Below are 13,649 nucleotides of genomic sequence, written 5' to 3'. Positions count from 1 at the left end.
GAGAGGAAGAAATGAGGGGGTATCTGTCGTAGTGGGGGAAGCTGACATGGCCAAGAGATGGCAGAGTCTGAGGTTTGCCACTAAAGAGCTCCTGACTACTTGCTGTATGACTCTAGGTGAGTTGCTAATAATAAAATCCACCACACAGGTTTATTGTGAAGACTAAATGAGATAAAGTTTATGAAGCCCCTAGCACAGTGCCAGACACAGCAAGAAAGCTGCTTGTAAAGGTGGCTATTAACTCTGCTCCTTGGACAATTCCAACTGGAACGCTGTTACTTCATCTTCCATTCCGAGCATGTATAATGCAGTATTATCAGCTGTAAGCTACAAAAACCATTTCAGGAGGATTTAAGCAGAAGGAATTTGTTGAAAAGATGTTAGAAAAGCTCACAGAAGGTCTGAGAAGTCTGGAGAGTGAGGCTTGGAGAACAGGATGGATCAAGGGAGGCTGGAAGTAGACAAGACCATGGCCAAATATCAAACCCCAGGACCAGCCCTGCACAGACTCTGCAGCCTCCCCTAAACCCCCTTCTTTCCTCCACTGCCCTGGAAGCCGGATGTGGTACCACAGCCTTTGTTGTAGAGAAGAGTCTCCACAGACCTGCCACCTCAGGGCCAGTGGCTTTTTTTTTTTTTTTTTTTTTTTTTGAGATGTAGTCTCACTCTGTCGCCCAGCCTGGAGTATAGCAGAGCCATCTCAGCTCACTGCAACCTCCCGGGTTCAAGCAATTCTCCTGCCTCAGTCTCCCAACTAGTTGAAAATACAGGCACATTCCACCACACTTAGTTAATTTTTGTATTTTTGTAGAGATAGGGTTTCACCATGTTGGCCAGGCTGGTCTTGAACTCCTGACCTCAAGTGATCTGCCCGTCTCAGCCTCCCAAAGTCCTAGGATTACAGGCGTGAACCACTGCACTCAGCCAGGGGCACTGGCTTCTGACCTGCTATCTGGGTGGGGACAATCTGATCGACCTAGTCCTAGTGTGCCTGCATGAAGTGCTGGGGAGGGAGGTTGAAACTAAGTATTTGGCCATTTTGGCTTTTGTAATGGGAGGTACCTTTTGCCTCCCTCAAAACTCACGTAGGGGAAAAGTTTCAGATGCTGGGCATCCAAAAAAGCCTGACAAATGTCTACATGGAAAACCAAAATGAGTAGACAGAGGTCCCTGTGCTTGAGATGCTCACAAACATATTGGGATCAGTTATGTGGAGGACTCTCCACAGTAGAGGGTGAGTCACAGCCCAAGGGGCTGAGCTGGCCGAGAAACCCCAGGAACATGCCCCAGCCCATGGTGCACAGCCTGAGATGTCCCTGTGTGTTCTGGGACACCAGGGTGGCGTGGCTGGGATGGAGATTGATGGCTGGCTGGGGCTTTTGCACCCTGGGCCAGACTCACGCACACCAGAATTTGTGTGAGGCTGCAGGGATGATGCCTCTTCTCATGCTCACAAGAATAGTGACATTGCTCAGGCTAAAAAGCCACCTTCTGGCCTATGAGGCCTCCCTTTTTGTATCTATACATGTCTTTTCCTTATTTATCTATGTTTTTTTGAGACAGGGTCTCGCTCTGTCATCCAGGCCAGAGTGCAGTGGCATCATTTTGGCTCACTGCAGCCTCGACCTCCCCGGCTCAAGTGATCCTCCCACCTCAGTCTCCTGAGTAGCTGGGACTACAGGCCCACGCCATCATGCCTGGCTCATTTTTGTATTTTTTGTAGAGATGGTGTTTCACCATATTGCTCATGCTGGTCTTGAACTCCTGGGCTCAAGCAGTTGGCCCACCTTGGCCTCCCAAAGTGCTGGCATTACAGATGTGAGCCACCGCACCTGGCCTAGTCATGCCTTACACCCATTTTGCTATGTCTATTTTTTTTTTTAAGAGATAGGATCTTTCTTTGTCACCCAGGCTAGAGTGCAGTAGCAGTATCCTAGTTCACTGCAGGCTTATATTCCTGGGCTCAAGTGATCCTCCTGCCTCAGCCTCCTGAGTAGCTGGACCACAGGTGCAAGTCACCATGCCCAGCTAAGTTTTGTATTTTTTGTAGAGATGAGGTCTTGCTTTGTTGTCCAGGCTGGTCTCAAACTCCTGGGCTCAAGAGAGGGTCTGCCTTGGTCTCCTGAAGTGCTGGGATTACAGGTGTGAGCCACCGCACCTGGCCATGTCCTTGAATTAGCTTTTGCCTCTTGGGGCCTCTAGATTAGAGGATAAAACTTTCCAGGGTCAGGAGATCTGAGATGGGACTTGGAGGAGGAAAACGTGTTTGTTATTTCTGTGAGATCAGCTGCCTGCTCTGTTCTCTGTCTCATTCCATATCCTTCTATGTTGCCTGTTCTTGTCTCTGCCTGTTCCTGTCCCTACCTGTCACCATCACTGTCTCCCTGTCATCAATGCCTGTCTTCATCTCAGCTTGGCTCCCCTCCACAGAAGGCCTCCCTGTCCAGCCTTTGAGCCCTACTCTGTCCTCCTGCCCAGCCATCTGGGTTCTTTGAGAACAGAAATAACAGCCCGCCCCACTCATACACACATCCTGAAATTCCAGTAGCCCCAGTTCACTGCAATGCACACCAGTAGGTTGTCCTCCAGAGCTGCCACAGGTAGGCAAAGTTGAGTGGATAGTGCCCCCTTGTCAGGCCTTGCAGGGCCCCCAGGCCTGCCTGCACCCACTTCCTATCTGTGGCAACTTCAAATGTAACACCTTCCTGCCATCTCTCACTCCCACCGGGGCCTCAGCCACAGGCAGCTGTGGCCTGGCTGCCCACCTCCTTCCTTCCCAGCCAGGAGCACTGCTGCAGCGCCGAGTGGAGAGCCCCACAGCCAGCGGCCTTTCGGGTGGCAATGGTATTTGCTTTGAGACCTGAAGCAGCGTTGGGAGGAGAGAGGAAAGAGGGAAAGGAGAAGGGGTTTTGGAGGGCTGAGACACTGGAGTGAGGATTTTAGGGTCTGAGAGGCATTTGGGATTCAAAGGGTGGTCCCTGAGGGGACGGGGAAGGGGTCTTGGGACATTTGCTGGGCTGAAGTGACCCCTGTGCTGTGTGGCCTCAGGTGGAAGATGGCAGAGAAGCCTGGTGCTGGGTGAGCAGACAGCTGGGCACTCGCGTCTCTCTGTCAGGCCAGTCAGGGGCATCCAGGGGCTTGGTCCACTCATTCAGGCTTTATCCCTGGTGAGAGCGCTGAGCTGGGCAGCCTGGGTGACAGGACACTGAGGTGTCTTCAGTTGTCCAGAAGAGCTGTCTGGGTGAGCTAGGATGCAGGGTTCCCCTTGGTGGGGGGCCTCTGGTTGGTAGAGTCAGGGATCCCTCTCAGCACAGAAGGGGGTGGCTTCTCTGTAGCCCTGAAGAATCTGGAATGTTTCCTCAGATCTCTGCACTTTCTTGGAAGTAACCTCCATGAGGGCCTTCCTCTCCTCTCAAGACAGCTCTGCTCTTCACTTCCGAATGGCTAATCTCCATTGATTGACTGATTGATTGAGACAGGGTCTTGCTCTGTCATCACCGAGACTAGAGTGTAGTGGTGTAATCTCAGCTCACTACAGCCACAACCTTCCAGGCTCAAGCAATCTTCCCACCTCAGCCTCCCGAGTGGGACCATAGGCACAGGCTACTACACCCAGCTAATTTATTTATTTATTTTTGAGAGCGAGTCTCACTCTATTGCCCAGGCTGGAGTGCGGTGATGTGATCTCGGCTCACTGCAACCTCCACCTCTTGGGTTCAAGCGATTCTCCTGCCTCAGCCTCCCTAGTCTACAGGCATGAGCCACCACGCCCAGCTAATTTTTTTTTTTTTTTTTTTTTGAGACAAAGTCTTGCTCTGTTGCCCAGGCTGAATGCAGTGGTATGATCTTAGCTCACTGCAACCTCCACCTCCTGGGTTCAAGCGATTCTCCTGCCTCAGCTTCCTGAGTAGCTGGGATTGCAGGCACCCACCACCACACCTAGCTAATTTTTGTATTTTTAGTAGAGACGGGGTTTCACCATGTTGGTCAGGCTGGTCTTGAACTCCTGACCTCAGGTGATCCGCCCGCCTCAGCCTCCCAAAGTGCTGGGATTATAGGCATGAGCCACTGTGCCTGGCCTAATTTTTGTATTTTTAGTAGAGACGGGGTTTCACCATGTTAGCCAGGCTGGTCTCAAACTCCTGACCTCAGGTGATCCAACTGTCTGGGCCTCCCTCTTTTTTTCTCTGTTGCCCAGGCTGGAACGATGGGCCTTCCTCTTTTTTGGGGGGGGGAAGGAGTTTCACTCTGTTGCCAGGCTGGAGTGCAGTGGCACGATCTTGGCTCACTGCAACTTCTGCCTCCTGGGTTCAAGTGATTATCATGCCTCGGCTTCCTGAGTAGCTGGGATTACAGGTGTGCACCACCATGCCCAGTTAATTTTTGTATTTTTAGTAGAGACAGGGTTTCACCATGTTGCCCAGGCTGGTCTTGAACTCCCTACCTCAGGTGATCCAACTGCCTTGGACTCCCAAAGTGCTGGGATTACAGGTGTGAGCCAGCGTGCCTGCCGTATTTTTTATTTTGTAGAGATGAGGGTCTTATTATGTTGCCCAGGCTGGTCTGGAACTGCTGGCCTCAAAAGATCCTCCCATCTCAGCCTCCCAAAGTGCTGGGATTACAGGCTTGAGCCACTGCACCTGGCCAATCTCTATTTAATCTTCCCACACCTACCAGGAGAGCATCATTGGCTTCTAAATGTCAACAGTGAGAGCCTCCTTACACATCAACTAGACCAACCTTCCCATTTCGCAGATAGGGAAACTGAGTCCAGGAAGGGACGTGAATCGCTTGTGGTCACGCAGCATGTTAATGGGACAGCCAATCCTAGAACTCAGACTCCTATTTGCAGGACCTCCACAGCTTACCTGTAACTCACCTGTTTCCCAGCAGGTAATGGGGATATGAAGGAAGAACCAGCCACACAATTGGGTTGTTGCCACAGGCCCATGGCCCTGGGAGGTACAGGGGGCTCCCTGTCTCCCAGCCTGGGCTTCCAGCTCTTCCGAGATGACCAGGTAAGGTAGAATCCCAGCCTTACCTTTGTGGGTAGTCTGCTTATAGTAGGAGGTGACGTTAGGAGGAAAAGGGGGAATGTCTGAAGGGACCTGAACCTCCTCCCCAGTCCTGAGCACCCCCTAGTCCAGGCACGTCATAGGGATGTTCCTTTGAGGAGCCACAGACCCTCTCCCCATTGCCTCAAGGACTCAGACTCTCCTGTGGGGAATAAGAAGGGGAAGCCTCATGCAGCAGGCTTGGCTGCTATGACCATGGCCTTGGGCCTTAGTGAGCGGGGGCTCAGGGCCATCTTGCGGAGTTTGTAGTCTTTGATGGGGATTTTCTTTGGGCTCACTGTGGTGCCATTCAAATTACAGTGATGGTCTGAGATACCCTGGGGACCAGGGTGGTCAGAGGTACATGGGGTTGGGCAGGGAGGGAGAACAGGGCTAGAGGGGGCCCTGGGGACAGGAGGAGGGCAATCTTGCAATGGGTGGGAAAATTCTGGGGGAAAGAGATCTTTGGATGAAGGAAGAGATGTCATTTGAGTGACAGATATGGATTGTGGTGGCTGTTTTAGCTTATTCTCCCCTTCGGAAACTAAAATCGGGGTAGGGGCCATCTAAGGGACCCATGGAGTCCCAGTCACCAGCCCCCAAACCCCTTGCTCCTGCCCTCCAGGTCTTCTCAGCCTGCAGACCACTTCCAGACACAGTGGATGCTCATGGTCCATCCTGTGCCAGCTGGCTGTGTCCCTTGCCCCTGGCACCGGGCAGGTCTGCACTGCTGGCCTGCCTACAGGACATGGACCTGAACCTGTGCACCCCACGGCCGGCACCCCTGGGCACAGCCCTGCAGGGCCTCCAAGAGGACACCTTGAGCATGAGTAAGCCCAGGGCACGGGGCTGCACCTGTGCCTGGCAGAGGCTAGAGGCTGGGGGGCACTGCTAGGTTTGGGGATGGGTGGTGGAGACAACGCAGTGTCACTGATGAAGACAGAGCCTTGGCCATACTGTAATTCCACATTTTGGCCTTGGAATTCTGGCCTGAGGGTGCAGGGGGCTTTCCAGTGGTGATACCTGAGCCAGAGAAGCTGGGCACTGGCTTCTCAGACGTGTGTGTGGGAGCTGGTGTAGGTATAGCCCAGGTCATGGGGGTTGGGGATGGTACTTTGTCTGCTTAGAGAGGTGTTTGTTTGTTTGTTTGTGAGACGGAGTCTCATTCTGTTGCCCAGGCTGGAGTGCAATGGCATGATATCCGCTCACTGTAACCTCTGCCTCCCGGGTTCAAGCGATTCTCCTGCCTCAGCTTCTCAGAGTAGCTGGGATTACAGGCGTGTGCCACCACCCCCGGCTAATTTTTGTATTTTTAGTGAAGACAGGGTTTTGCCATGTTAGCTTTTGTATTTTTAGTGAAGACAGGGTTTTGCCATGTTAGCCAGGCTGGTCTCAAACTCCTGACCTCAGGTGATCCACCTGCCTCGGCCACCCAAAGTGCTGAAATTACAAATGTGAGCCACCTCGCCCAGCCCTAGAGGGGTCTTATAAAAGGACTGGGGTCTTATAAAAGCACTGATGCGTGAGAATTGCTTGAACCCGGGAGGCAGAGGTTGCAGTGAGCCAAGACCACACCATTGCATTCCAGCTTGGGTGGCAGAATGAGTCTCCATCTCAAACAAAACAAAACAAAACAAAAAAAAAAACAGCACTGGGCTGGGAGTCAGGGAATTGGGGTTGGAGTCCCGGTTCTGCCCTTTCTATTTCTATGGACTTGGACACAACACCAAGGACTGGTTTCTTTTTTTTTTTTTTTTTTGAGACGGAGTCTCGCTCTGTCGCCCAGGCTGGAGTGCAGTGGCCGGATCTCAGCTCACTGCACGCTCCGCCTCCCGGGTTTACGCCATTCTCCTGCCTCAGCCTCCCGAGTAGCTGGGACTACAGGCGCCCGCCACCTCGCCTGGCTAGTTTTTTGTATTTTTTTAGTAGAGACGGGGTTTCACCATGTTAGCCAGGATGGTCTCGATCTCCTGACCTCATGATCCGCCCGCCTCAGCCTCCCAAAATGCTGGGATTACAGGCTTGAGCCACCGCGCCTGGCCATGGGACTGGTTTCTTCATCCACAAAAGTGGGATCTCATCTCTACCCGGGTTCTAGGTTTGTTGTAACATACCATTTCCTTATGTGACAATGACCTCCTGGAGGGCAAGGGCTCTCTTGCTGTGTTCTTTATTTCTAGGACCCCAGCACAGAGCACAGAGTGAAACAGCTCAGTGAGATTGAGTAAATAAGGATCCAACCACAAGACAACTTGCTTTTTTTTTTTTTTTTTTTTTTTAGATAGGCTGGAGTGTAGTGACACAATCATGGCTCACTGCAGCCTCCAACTGCTGCCCTCAAGCAATCCTCTCTCCTCAGCCTCCTGAGTAGTTGGGACTACTACAGACACATGCCACAAACACCTGGCTAATTTTCTTTGTTTTCTTTTCTTTTCTTTTTTTTTTCAAGACAGAGTTTCGCTCTTGTTGCCCAGGCTGGAGTGCAATAGCATGATCGTGGCTCACCACAACCTCTGCCTCCCAGGTTCAAGCAATTCTCCTGTCTCAGCCTCCCAAGTAGCTGGGATTACAGGCATGCACCACCATGCCCAGCTAATTTTGTATTTTTAGTAGAGGCGGGGTTTCTCCATATTGGTCAGGCTGGTCTCAAACTCCCAACCTCAGGTGATCTGCCTGCCTTGGCCTCCCAAAGTCCTGGGATTACAGGCGTGAGCCACCACACCCGGCCTTAATTTTCTTATTGTTTTGTAGAGATGGGATTTTACTTTGTTGCCCAGGCTGGTCTCAAATTCCTGGGCTTAAGCAATCCTCCTGCCTTGGCCTCCCAAAGCACTGGGATTACAGGCATGAGCCACTGTGCCTGCTGACAGTTTACTTTTTAACAGGTTTTTCATTTTAGTACTCTTTATCTAGAATAGCACTGTTTGTTAGAACTCCCTGCAATAATGGGAACATTCTATACCTGTGCTGTCCAATACCATACCTGCTGAGCACTGTAAATATGACTGGTGCAACTGAGAACTTCATTTTTTATTATAATCATTTTAATTAATGTAAATCTAGTAACATGTCCAGTGGCTGCCATTTTGGACACAGCAGATCTAGCCTCACCCTTATGTGATCTTATCTGTACCCATGGCACCTGGATTTATGTCTCCACTTCAGAGCTCTCCTTTAAACTCCAACCCAATTTATCCATCTGCCCACTTGACTTCTCAACCTGGGTGTCTAATAGGGACCTTGAACTGTTTTCTCCCCCTGAAATTGTTCAGCACTACAAAAATGCTAGCAGGCTCGCAGGCTGGAGGTCTTTCTCAGCCCTGGGCAGGGCAGGTTTGATGGAGGACAGAACCTCACCCCAGACTGTGGGGACCTGACCGCCTTCCTTTTCCTGCTTAGAGCAAGAGCCACCAGGGCTGCATGCCATCTCCACCGATGATAAGAAACTCACAGTCAAGTACCCACGGAACAAGGACAAGCTGAGAAAACAGCCAGAAAGAGCTGGCGATGGGGCCCCCTGCCCAGCCTTCTTTCCTCATAACAGCTCTTCCCCACCACCACTGCTGAACAGAAAGAGCCCCAGCCCCTTGGCTTTCTGCCCCTGCCCCCCTGCCAACTCCATCTCCAAGGAGTTCCCATTCCTCCTCCACACCTTCTACCCTGGATACCCACTTCTCCTGCCTCCACCCCACCTATTCACCTATGGGGCCCTACCTTCTGACCAATGTCCCCACCTCCTCCTGCTGCCTCAAGACAACTCCTACCCCACAATGGCTATGCCTAGCCTGCTGATGATGGTCAATGAGCCTGGGCACCCCAGCACTTGGGGGGAGACCCTGCTTCCCTACCCAGGGGCCTTCCAAGCCTCTGGCCAAGCCCTGCCTTCCCAGGCCCGAAATCCAGGTGCTGGAGCTGCCCCAACCGACTCCCCAGGCCTGGAGCATGGTGGCATGGCATCTCCAGCAAAGCGAGTCCCACTGAATTCCCGGACAGGCACCACAGCCTTGCCTTACCCACTGAAAAAGGAGAATGGCAAAATCCTGTACGAGTGCAATGTATGTGGCAAGAGCTTTGGGCAGCTCTCCAATCTCAAGGTACCTGCCTCCTGGGCTCTGCTGCTCCCTTCACCATCTTTCAGGGCCCCCCATGCACCCCCGTCTGCTTCTAGAAGCAAGGACCTCAAAGCTAGAAGTCACTCTAGGGCCAAGTGACCTTGGATGGTTCATTTGGGTAGAAATATAGGATAAGACGGCCACCAAAGTCCTTGCCACCCTAGAGGACTGCCTATGAGATCGTCTCATTTAGGTTAAAATGGGGAGACTGAGGCTTTTAATGGGCAGCGTTTGCCTAAGATTACCCTGATTTAATGGTAGTGTTAGGTTCAGTCTCTCAACATTTGCTCTGGGCAAAGAAAGCCCTTTCCTGGACAACCATCCTTTCTGGACTCCCAGTTAAGCTTCTTAGTTATTTTTCTGGGCAGTCAGATGAGGGAATGGGTAGATTTTGGTGAGTCTAGACCACAGTCCTATGACCAACCTTTTTCAAGTGGGATCCCACAAATCAGCGCCACCGCCGGTGCGATTGGCCTCACCATCCGCACCGTCCAGCAGGGGGCGCCCAGGGGCGCATCTCAGTGCGTTAGCAAAGGCCGGAAGCTGTGCGCTCGCTGGCTAGCTCTGAAGTTGAGGGCACGTTGTGGTTATGGGGAAAAAAGCATTACTGGATCCTTCAGGGCAGGAGTTCTTAAACTTTCATGAGCCTCAGACCACCTGGAGAGCTAGTAAACATGCAGATTCCTAGAGTTTTTGCGACCCTCCCACCTCAGCCTCAACAGTAGCTCCAGCCCCAGAGTTATCTTTTTTTTTTTCATGTGGGGTCTCATTCTGTCGCCCATGCTGGTCTCAAACTCCTGGGCTTAAGGGATTCTCCCACCTCATCCTCCCCAGCAGCTGGGACCACAGGAACACACCACCACACCTGGTTAATTTTTAAATTTTTTTGTACAGACGGGGTCCCAATATGTTGCTCAGGCTGGTATTGAACTACTGGGCTCCATTGATCCTCCCTCCTCGGCCTCCCAAAATGCTGGGATTGCAGCCATGAGCGTGTGTGTGCCCAGCCCTCCCAGAGTTTTTGGTTCAGCAGGTCTGGGGCCGGGCCTGAGAACCTGCATTTCTAACATGCTCCCTAAGTGTGATACCAGTGCTGCCGGTCTGTGAACCACATTTTTTTTTTTTTTTGAGACAGAGTTTTGCTCTTGCTGCCCAGGCTGGTGTGCAATGGCGTAATCTCAGCTCACCGCAACCTCCACCTCCCAGGTTCAAGTGATTCTCCTGCCTCAGCCTCCCAAGTAGCTGGGATTATAGGCATGTACCACCACACTCAGCTAATTTTGTATTTTTAGTAGAGATGGGGTTTCTCCATGTTGGTCAGGCTGGTCTCCAACTCCCGACCTCGGGTGATCTGCCCACCTCAGCCTCCCAAAGTGCTGGGATTACAGGTGTGAGCCACCACGCCCGGCCAATGTGCACCACATTTTGAATAGCAGTGCTCCACAACATACCTGGGGTACCTCTTACCTGGCCTTCTGACCACTACCATCTCCCCTGCAGGGCAGCAGAAAGAGTGGAGGTATCCTGGGGATGATGGGCCCTGAGGGAGATGACAGGGAGGGAGAGGGAAGTGGGCAGAGATTCGGAGAGGACCTCAGGCCCTGCTGGGGGTGCTGGGCAGTTGGCAGCATTTCTCTCGCATCTGACTCAGGTCCACCTGCGTGTGCACAGTGGAGAGCGTCCATTCCAGTGTGCCTTGTGCCAGAAGAGCTTCACCCAGCTCGCCCACCTGCAGAAGCACCACCTGGTGCACACTGGGGAGCGGCCCCACAAGTGCTCGGTGAGATCCTCCTCCGCCTACTCTGTACTCCTATAGGCTGGCGAGACGTTTTAGGCCCTTGGAGGGATGGCACCTGCAGCCTCCATTCCCCAGTCCTCCTGAGCAAGTGGAGATGGGAAGGGGGAGTGAAAATTGAAAATGACCCCTCTCAGCCTGGAATGGGTAATACTGAAGGTCACTCCAAAGGCCTGGGGGAGGGAGAGAACAATGAAGTTGGAGGTCATGGAGAGTAGATGGATAACCATTATCTACCTCCCTGAGTTGTTGGAGGAGTTAATGCTGTAGTGTACCCGTAGTATCAAAGTAGAAAAACTATCAGCTTGATGTCAGCTCCCTCCTTCTGTGAGCCCAGCCACATCCCTCAGGAAGTCAGAAGGGCAGGGGTTCTTTCCCATTTTGCAGGGGCAGAAATGAAAGCAGTGCCATGATTATGAGTCTGGGCTGCAAAATCAGGCCACCTGTGTTCAAATCCTAGCTGTCTCCAACTTGTCGTGTGACCTTTGGCTAGTGGCTTCACTCCTCTGAGCCTCTGTTTTCTTACTATAATATAGGAGTTGTACTAGTACTTAGTCGTGCTTCCCTAGGGTCCTGGGGAAGACTAGGTGAAGCCAACTGCAGGCATGTGGCAGCCCCCTGTAAATGTTCATTACATCCACTGAAGCTGCAGCTCCACACTTAAGAGTTCTAGGTGATGATCTTATTCAGTCCACTATATCCATGACGCTAGTTATTAATAACCAATGTTGCCAATGAGGAGTGGAAGGCTCAGAGAGGAGAAGTCACTTTTACAAGGTCACACATGGAGTAAAAGAAGGACACTAACCCAAGTCGGCCTGGTTCTAATGTGTTAGATACTGTGGGACCCAGGGAGAAATCACTGGAAGAGCTTCCAGGCCTGGAGGGAAAGAGAGGTGGGTCATGGGTATTTCCAAGATGAGGAGAGGGAGTAGAAGGCCTGAGCCAGCCCAGAGGACAAAGCTGATGCCAGGGCCTGTTCCTGTCAGGTGTGCCACAAGCGCTTCAGCAGCTCCAGTAACCTCAAGACCCACCTGCGCCTTCACTCAGGGACCCGGCCCTTCCAGTGCAGTGTCTGCCGGAGTCGCTTCACCCAGCACATCCACCTGAAGCTGCACCATCGACTGCATGCCCCACAGCCCTGTGGCCTGGTGCACACCCAGCTGCCCCTGGCCTCTCTGGCCTGCCTTGCCCAATGGCACCAGGGGGCACTAGATCTTATGGCGGTGGCATCAGAGAAACACGTGGGCTGTGACATAGACGAGGTCAAAGTGTCCTCAGCATCCCAGGGGAAAGCAAAAGCAGTGAGCCTGAGCAGTGCTGGGACTCCCCTGGGGAGGGGGCAGGGCCAGAACAATTAAAAATGTTTCTTCTCTCACGCATTGAGGCTTCCTGAGCTTCAACTGTTAGCTGGGGGGTGAGGGAAAGCCACTGTGTATTTGCCAGACCTCACACTTTGCCTGGGAGCAGGTCAGGGGACTCAGCCAGGAAAGGCCTGTGCTGCCTGTGTGTGCCGTGGGTGCCTGCAGCCATCTGCTTTAGCTGGGCTTGAGTTCCACTCCCTGTCTAGGACCAGGCCTTCCTTGTCTACTCACCGACGGACAGTCTAGCCCTCCAGCGCGCTGCAGGGTGCCAACTGTGCTGCCCAGTCGGGCACATTGTCCTGTTCCCAACACCTGTGCAGAGGGTACTGCTGCCCCCACCGCCTGGGTTTCACCGTCCCTATTGGCCACATGCCCCTCAGCCGGTACTCCCTGCATGGTCGTTGCTGGGGGGGGTTGCCCCTCATTGTGGGGGTATCGAGGAAGGAGACTCAAGATATCGGCGTCCACTCACGACCCAGAAGCATGATGTCGTCTGTGAACCGGGTCTAGGTACCACAACACTCTGGGCTAACAAGGTGCCAGGCTCAGGGAAGGCATGGAGGCTGCAGCCAGATAAGGGCTACAGGCAGAGAAGAGCTGGCAGAAACCCTGGGGAGCTGAGGGCTGATGGCCCTTCTCCCTGTAGGCCCGGAGGATCCCCTGAAATGTACAAAGTGCTCCCCATCCCCACTGGAGTCAGAGAAGCAGCGCCAGGCGGAAAAGGGTATTGCCTGGGAGGCAGGAGGCCCCGGTTAGGATCACAATCGATGATAGTTGTTACTAAATAAGAGCGATTTGCCGACAGAGTGGGGTACCCTGGCCGACTTCCAGGAGGTGGCGTCGTCCGCACTCCGTGGGTTTCTGTGCGGCTTCCCCACCGTGGTGGTGACGGGATGCGCGGATGCCCGCTCCCGTCCTAGGTGCTTCCCACAGGGAGGAGCAAGTCCCACTGACCACGGCAGAACGATGGCAGGGTGGACTTCGGCCCCACCGGGCCGAAGCTAAGGTCCCGGTTCCAAGCCCACCCGTGTCACACCTTGGGCCCCGCGCGAGACGCCAACCACTCACGTTAGACCCTGCCCAATGGGCAAGACCCAGCCCATTCCGGACCCGCCCCCCGGACCTGTCCCCGTGTCCAGCCCCTCCTGCTCCTGGGGGAGCCCCCTCGCTCAGCTCCGCCTCCCGGTCTCTGTTCGCCCCAGGCCACTTTCCCTGTCCGGCCTCCTGCAGATCTTGCTCTCGGGCTAGCTAACCCGGGGCTGCGTGGGGCCCTGGCGCCTCCAGGGGCTTGAAGATGTAGCGCGGACCGGGCGGAGAACCACGC

At 53.3% G+C, this 13,649-nt stretch overlaps 1 protein-coding gene across 2 annotated transcripts; it reads left to right on the top strand.

Annotated features, from left to right (window-relative positions):
* Positions 1-2,692: 2,692 nt before the first annotated feature.
* On the top strand, positions 2,693-12,339 carry ZNF683 (zinc finger protein 683). 2 transcript variants are annotated; one of them, XM_030942250.1, is made up of 6 exons: positions 2,693-2,844; positions 4,891-5,018; positions 5,680-5,884; positions 8,454-9,148; positions 10,818-10,946; positions 11,951-12,339. In XM_030942250.1, exons 2-6 carry the CDS (start codon positions 4,905-4,907, stop codon positions 12,320-12,322), a joined length of 1,515 nt encoding a protein of 504 aa, XP_030798110.1. In that variant the 5' UTR covers positions 2,693-2,844; positions 4,891-4,904; the 3' UTR covers positions 12,323-12,339. The 2 variants fall into 2 exon arrangements, with proteins under 2 accessions (XP_030798110.1, XP_010378717.1); XM_010380415.2 differs by having other exon boundaries at positions 2,703-2,844; positions 4,894-5,018.
* The last annotated feature ends 1,310 nt before the right edge of the window (positions 12,340-13,649 follow it).

This window comes from Rhinopithecus roxellana, chromosome 12 (genome assembly GCF_007565055.1).
Source record: "Rhinopithecus roxellana isolate Shanxi Qingling chromosome 12, ASM756505v1, whole genome shotgun sequence".
NCBI classification, from domain to species: domain Eukaryota; kingdom Metazoa; phylum Chordata; class Mammalia; order Primates; family Cercopithecidae; genus Rhinopithecus; species Rhinopithecus roxellana.
Note: the sequence above shows the minus strand (reverse complement) of the source record. Positions and strands in the feature narration are given on the sequence as shown.